At 53.3% G+C, this 7722-nt stretch overlaps 1 protein-coding gene across 1 annotated transcript; it reads left to right on the forward strand.

Moving 5' to 3' along the window:
* Nucleotides 1–5365: 5365 nt before the first annotated feature.
* Nucleotides 5366–7722, forward strand: LOC138354158 (proline-rich protein 36-like). Its single transcript, XM_069308047.1, has 2 exons — nucleotides 5366–6343; nucleotides 6499–7722. Exons 1-2 carry the CDS (start codon nucleotides 5366–5368, stop codon nucleotides 7720–7722), a joined length of 2202 nt encoding a protein of 733 aa, XP_069164148.1.

The raw sequence follows: 7722 nt of genomic DNA on the forward strand, positions 1-7722 counted from the left end.
CTATGGCAACCAATGGTGATGGGACATTCTGAAGGCCCTATGGCAACCAATGGTGATGGGACATTCTGAGGGCCCTATGGCAACCAATGGTGATGGGACATTCTGAGGGCCCTATGGCAACCAATGGTGATGGGACATTCTGAGGGGCCCTATGGCAACCAATGGTGATGGGACATTCTGAGGGGCCCTATGGCAACCAATGGTGATGGGACATTCTGAGGGGCCCTATGGCAACCAATGGTGATGGGACATTCTGAAGGCCCCTATGGCAACCAATGGTGATGGGACATTCTGAGGGCTCTATGGCAACCAATGGTGATGGGACGTTCTGAGGGGTGTCTATGGCAACCAATGGTGATGGGACATTCTGAAGGCCCCTATGGCAACCAATGGTGATGGGACATTCTGAGGGCTCTATGGCAACCAATGGTGATGGGACGTTCTGAGGGGTGTCTATGGCAACCAATGGTGATGGGACATTCTGAAGGCCCCTATGGCAACCAATGGTGATGGGACATTCTGAGGGGTCCTATGGCAACCAATGGTGATGGGACATTCTGAGGGGTGTCTATGGCAACCAATGGTGATGGGACATTCTGAAGGCCCCTATGGCAACCAATGGTGATGGGACATTCTGAGGGGTCCTATGGCAACCAATGGTGATGGGACATTCTGAAGGCCCCTATGGCAACCAATGGTGATGGGACATTCTGAGGGCTCTATGGCAACCAATGGTGATGGGACGTTCTGAGGGGTGTCTATGGCAACCAATGGTGATGGGACATTCTGAAGGCCCCTATGGCAACCAACGGTGATGGGACATTCTGAGGGGTCCTATGGAAACCAATGGTGATGGGACATTCTGAGGGCCCTATGGCAACCAATGGTGATGGGACGTTCTGAGGGGCCCTATGGACACCAATGGTGATGGGACATTCTGAGGGCCCTATGGCAACCAATGGTGATGGGTCGTTCTGAGGGGCCCTATGGCAACCAATGGTGATGGGACATTCTGAGGGCTCTATGGCAACCAATGGTGATGGGACATTCTGAGGGGTCCTATGGCAACCAATGGTGATGGGACGTTCTGAAGGCCCCTATGGCAACCAATGGTGATGGGACGTTCTGAGGGGCCCTATGGCAACCAATGGTGATGGGACGTTCTGAGTGCCCCTATGGCAACCAATGGGGAATCAACAGCTTAGATTCCAGCTTAAGTTCTCAACTTAAGTTCACTGTGACACCGTATCCACCCTACACCAATCTACCCATGATCCGATTGGGTAATCAAGATTCGAACGGACAACCTAGAAATCCGAACACCCCGATACGCCACAGTTTTGTCGAAGATCCGAACAGACTATCGGGGAATAGAACACTTAAACAATCCAATTTTTGGAACACACACTACAGGGAGGAGAACGAACCCGTGGAATCGAACAACCAATTGGAACACTGTTTTGGTGGTGTTCGTCCGGCCATGGAACGTTTCTGCAGCAGTCCGATATAATTACAGAGATAAAATCCGAACAGAGATTAAGATATGTTCGATTTTTCGTGTGTACGTCTAGGATATATAGCGGGGTATAACTAAATCAACGTTCATTAAACGCACTCTTAATATCAATTAAACGTAGTTTAAACGTTGTTTCAACGTTGACAAACGTTAAATCACCGTCTATTCAACGTTTAAACGTAACTTGTCGACGTTTTGCTCCCTGGATCTTACCCCCCCCCCACTCCTCTTGGAGCGACCTACGTCGTTCCGTCATTCAATACATCTTTTTTGTGTACGGAATCGACCATTCCGTTCGAAAAGCGACGTATTATACAAATGTAGAGCAGCTTAATATGGACGTTTTCCAAGCACTGGCTTCGATGGGTTAGGCGGGTTGATTGGGTTAGTTTCTCGTCTGGCCTAATATGTATTTATGGTACTGTACCCCAAGCCATTTAATGTGGTACTGTACCCCAAGCCATTTAATGTGGTACTGTACCCCAAGCCATTTAATGTGGTACTGTACCCCAAGCCATTTAATGTGGTACTGTACCCCAAGCCATTTAATGTGGTACTGTACCCCAAGCCATTTAATGTGGTACTGTACCCCAAGCCATTTAATGTGGTACTGTACCCCAAGCCATTTAATGTGGTACTGTACCCCAAGCCATTTAATGTGGTACTGTACCCCAAGCCATTTAATGTGGTACTGTACCCCAAGCCATTTAATGTGGTACTGTACCCCAAGCCATTTAATGTGGTACTGTACCCCAAGCCATTTAATGTGGTACTGTACCCCAAGCCATTTAATGTGGTACTGTACCCCAAGCCATTTAATGTGGTACTGTACCCGAAGACGTACCCACACAATACCATATCCGTAGACGTACCATGCAATTTGTACCCGCACATCTAGTGGGGGTGGTACAGTACCCGCATATCTAGTGGGGGTGGTACCGTACCCGCACATCTAGTGGGGGTGGTACAGTACCCGCATATCTAGTGGGGGTGGTACCGTACCCGCACATCTAGTGGGGGTGGTACCGTACCCGCACATCTAGTGGGGGTGGTACCGTACCCGCACATCTAGTGGGGGTGGTACAGTACCCGCACATCTAGTGGGGGGTGGTACAGTACCCGCACATCTAGTGGGGGTGGTACAGTACCCGCACATCTAGTGGGGGGTGGTACAGTACCCGCACATCTAGTGGGGGTGGTATAGTACCCGCACATCTAGTGGGGGTGGTACAGTACCCGCACATCTAGTGGGGGGTGGTACAGTACCCGCACATCTAGTGGGGGTGGTACAGTACCCGCATGTCTAGTGGGGGTGGTACAGTACCCGCATGTCTAGTGGGGGTGGTACAGTACCCGCACATCTAGTGGGGGTGGTACAGTACCCGCACATCTAGTGGGGGGGTACAGTACCCGCACATCTAGTGGGGGTGGTACAGTACCCGCACATCTAGTGGGGATGGTACAGTACCCGCATGTCTAGTGCGGGTGCTACCGTACCCGCACGATACCATCTCAGATCACTTGAATTGACCGGGCATGTGCCTTCTAGACTAACAATTATGGATCCCGGGTTCGATTCCCGGGCAAGACTGAAGTGATTGGGCTCGTTTTCTTTCACCTGATGCCTGTGTTCACCTAGTAGTAAAATAGATACCGTTACAAAAAATCATCTTTGAGACCATTCAGCGCTTTTGAACGACCCTACTTAACATTTCCTATCCCAATTAGTTAACAAAAAAAATTGTGAACTCTATGATTTTAAGATCCATACATCCGTTTTCAATTCCAATTGTTGGTTAAACCGGCTTAAATGTTAATTTAACCGTATCCGGATTTGAGGGGGGGGGGGTTGAATGGTTTATTTCGGATAACTGGATTTGAAGGAGAAGTTGGTGGGTCTGTTTTTTATTTTCCTGATAGAGGTCTGGGACCAGATTCACGAAAGCAGTTAAGCAAGCACTTACGAACCTGTACATCTTTTCTCAATCTTTGGCGGCTTTGTTTACAATTATTAAACAGTTAATGAGCTCCGAAGCACCAGGAGGCTGTTTATAACAATAACAACAGTTGATTGGCAAGTTTTCATGCTTGTAAACTGTTTAATAAATGTAACCAAAGCCGTCAAAGATTGAGGAAAGATGTACACGTTCGTAAGTACTGCGTAACTGCTTCGTGAATCTAGCCCCAGGTTCGTAAGTACTTGCGTAAGTGCTTTCGTGAATCTGGCCCCAGATCCGTACCTTAGTGAGTGCTGAGACGTGGCGATATTTCCTGCTGGAGGAACCCATCGCTGAGCCGGATACAATCTCTCGAAGCGGATGATTCGTTGAAATCTCTACGAGTCGAAGCAGCGGCGACGGTGGTGGCGGAGGAGCGACTGAGAGCGTGTGTCCGAGTACGTGGTCAGAGGAGCGCTGGCGTCGCAGCGACATGCCGCCTCTTATATAGTCTATAGTCAGGCAACTCTTCTTCCCCCGCGGCAGCCTGGATCTCACTCCACTTCCCCCGCTCCTGTACATCTATGTGTCCGCCCACACCAACCTGGGTCATACCCACGCCGCCCACACCAACCTGGGTCATACCCACGCCGCCCACAGGCCGTGTCAGATAGGTCCTGTCACAGATGTTCAACGATTTTGGGTTCTATCCTGCCCTACGATGCTCGTACACCGTACCCACTCTCAAAATGGGTTCCCGAGTCCTAAACCCACTAACATTACCCCTACCCATGCTTCCCAAACCCATAATAGTTCATATCACAATGAATTAAACACAGTATTCATAATACACTAAATACCAACACCTAGGAAGACTTCCTTACACAAAGCATGTTAAATCGTGCCTGGGTTGCGCCTGAAGAACTATATATCACTGGAGTGTTTGCCTGGTGCTGAGCACATGTGTAAGTGTGCTTAACGCGCTCATGAGCCGTGAGGGCGAGGCAAGAGGAGCTCGCGGGAGATCATCAGATGATGAGGAAAGTTTGATGAATAAACCAAGGGACACAGAAAGCCATTTGTGGTCAATAGGAGCTTTTTGGTGAGGTTGTGAGGTTAGGTTAGGTTAGGTTAGGTTAGGTTAGTGGTTTCTGGGACCTCTAGGTGGCCCTCAGGTGTTATACTGATGGTTAGGTTATCTTGAGGTTATCTTGAGATGATTTCAGGGCTTTAGTGTCCCCGCGGCCCGGTCCTCGACCAGGCCTCCACCCCCATGAAGCAGCCCGTGACAGCTGTCTAACACCCAGGTACCATGGTCCCAGGTGGTACCCAGGACCACCATCTTGAGGTTATCTTGAGATGATTTCGGGGCTTTAGTGTCCCCGCGGCCCGGTCCTCGACCAGGCCTCCACCCCCAGGAAGCAGCCCGTGACAGCTGTCTAACACCCAGGTACCATGGTCCCAGGTGGTACCCAGGACCACTATCTTGAGGTTATCTTGAGATGATTTCGGGGCTTTAGTGTCCCCGCGGCCCGGTCCTCGACCAGGCCTCCACCCCCAGGAAGCAGCCCGTGACAGCTGACTAACACCCAGGTACCTACTTTACTGCTAGGTAACAGGGGGCATAGGGTGAAAGAAACTCTGCCCATTGTTTCTCGCCGGCGCCAGGGATCGAACCCAGGACCACAGGATAACAAGTCCAGCGTGCTGTCCGCTTGGCCGACCGGCTCCCCGACGGTGTACCAATGTTCACGCCAACGTTGTACCAATGGACCAATGTTGGTGGGGACGGCCGCTGCTTTAACGAGCCTCGCTTAATGAGAGGTTGTGGTTTTTAAGGCAGATCGCCTTTTTAACGTTGGTTACGTCAAAAAGTCGACTTACTAGTTGAGAGGACGGGTTCAGAGGCACCATGTTGGTTGATAGGTCAAGTATCAGCTTCTACCTCCTACTTGGCCTCTACCTTCTCCTCCAGACTCCTCCTCGGCCTCTACCTCCTACTTGGCCTCTACCTTCTCCTCCAGACTCCTCCTCGGCCTCTACCTCCTTGGCCTCTACCTTCTCCTCCAGACTCCTCCTCGGCCTCTACCTCCTCCTTGGCCTCTACCTTCTCCTCCAGACTCCTCCTCGGCCTCTACCTCCTCCTTGGCCTCTATCTCCTCCTCCAGACTCCTCCTCGGCCTCTACCTCCTCCTTGGCCTCAACCTTCTCCTCCAGACTCCTCCTCGGCCTCTACCTCCTCCTTGGCCTCTACCTTCTCCTCCAGACTCCTCCTCGGCCTCTACCTCCTCCTTGGCCTCTACCTCCTCCTCCAGACTCCTCCTCGGCCTCTACCTCCTCCTTGGCCTCTACCTTCTCCTCCAGACTCCTCCTCGGCCTCTACCTCCTCCTTGGCCTCTACCTTCTCCTCCAGACTCCTCCTCGGCCTCTACCTCCTACTTGGCCTCTACCTTCTCCTCCAGACTCCTCCTCGGCCTCTACCTCCTACTTGGCCTCTACCTTCTCCTCCAGACTCCTCCTCGGCCTCTACCTCCTCCTTGGCCTCTACCTTCTCCTCCAGACTCCTCCTCGGCCTCTACCTCCTCCTTGGCCTCTACCTTCTCCTCCAGACTCCTCCTCGGCCTCTACCTCCTACTTGGCCTCTACCTTCTCCTCCAGACTCCTCCTCGGCCTCTACCTCCTACTTGGCCTCTACCTTCTCCTCCAGACTCCTCCTCGGCCTCTACCTCCTCCTTGGCCTCTACCTTCTCCTCCAGACTCCTCCTCGGCCTCTACCTCCTCCTTGGCCTCTACCTTCTCCTCCAGACTCCTCCTCGGCCTCTACCTCCTCCTTGGCCTCTACCTTCTCCTCCAGACTCCTCCTCGGCCTCTACCTCCTCCTTATCTTGAGGTTATCTTGAGATGATTTCGGGGCTTTAGTGTCCCCGCGGTCCGGTCCTCGACCAGGCCTCCACCTGCAGGAAGCAGCCCTCCTTGGCCTCTACCTTCTCCTCCAGACTCCTCCTCGGCCTCTACCTCCTACTTGGCCTCTACCTCCTCCTCCAGACTCCTCCTCGGCCTCTACCTCCTCCTTGGCCTCTACCTTCTCCTCCAGACTCCTCCTCGGCCTCTACCTCCTACTTGGCCTCTACCTTCTCCTCCAGACTCCTCCTCGGCCTCTACCTCCTCCTTGGCCTCTACCTTCTCCTCCAGACTCCTCCTAGGCCTCTACCTCCTCCTCTAGACTCCTCCTCGGCCTCTACCTCCTCCTTGGCCTCTACCTTCTCCTCCAGACTCCTCCTCGGCCTCTACCTCCTCCTTGGCCTCTACCTCCTCCTCCAGACTCCTCCTCGGCCTCTACCTCCTCCTTGGCCTCTACCTTCTCCTCCAGACTCCTCCTCGGCCTCTACCTCCTCCTTGGCCTCTACCTTCTCCTCCAGACTCCTCCTCGGCCTCTACCTCCTCCTTGGCCTCTACCTTCTCCTCCAGACTCCTCCTCGGCCTCTACCTCCTCCTTGGCCTCTACCTTCTCCTCCAGACTCCTCCTCGGCCTCTACCTCCTCCTTGGCCTCTACCTTCTCCTCCAGACTCCTCCTCGGCCTCTACCTCCTCCTTGGCCTCTACCTTCTCCTCCAGACTCCTCCTTGGCCTCTACCTCCTCCTTGGCCTCTACCTTCTCCTCCAGACTCCTCCTCGGCCTCTACCTCCTCCTTGGCCTCTACCTTCTCCTCCAGACTCCTCCTTGGCCTCTACCTCCTCCTTGGCCTCTACCTTCTCCTCCAGACTCCTCCTCGGCCTCTACCTCCTCCTTGGCCTCTACCTTCTCCTCCAGACTCCTCCTCGGCCTCTACCTCCTCCTTGGCCTCTACCTCCTCCTCCAGACTCCTCCTCGGCCTCTACCTCCTACTTGGCCTCTACCTTCTCCTCCAGACTCCTCCTCGGCCTCTACCTCCTCCTTGGCCTCTACCTTCTCCTCCAGACTCCTCCTCGGCCTCTACCTCCTCCTTGGCCTCTACCTTCTCCTCCAGACTCCTCCTCGGCCTCTACCTCCTACTTGGCCTCTACCTTCTCCTCCAGACTCCTCCTCGGCCTCTACCTCCTACTTGGCCTCTACCTTCTCCTCCAGACTCCTCCTCGGCCTCTACCTCCTCCTTGGCCTCTACCTTCTCCTCCAGACTCCTCCTCGGCCTCTACCTCCTCCTTGGCCTCTACCTTCTCCTCCAGACTCCTCCTCGGCCTCTACCTTCTCCTCCAGACTCCTCCTCGGCCTCTACCTCCTCCTTATCTTGA

Source organism: Procambarus clarkii, chromosome 61 (genome assembly GCF_040958095.1).
Source record: "Procambarus clarkii isolate CNS0578487 chromosome 61, FALCON_Pclarkii_2.0, whole genome shotgun sequence".
Taxonomy (NCBI): Eukaryota; Metazoa; Arthropoda; class Malacostraca; order Decapoda; family Cambaridae; genus Procambarus; species Procambarus clarkii.

Bases quoted from the DNA above. Each gene is read 5' to 3' on its own strand.
- LOC138354158 (XM_069308047.1), top strand. From the start codon at position 5,366: ATGTTGGTTGATAGGTCAAGTATCAGCTTCTACCTCCTACTTGGCCTC. The intron at 6,344-6,498 runs GTTATCTTGAGA...CTCCTCCTCCAG, and splicing joins TACCTCCTCCTTATCTTGAG to ACTCCTCCTCGGCCTCTACC.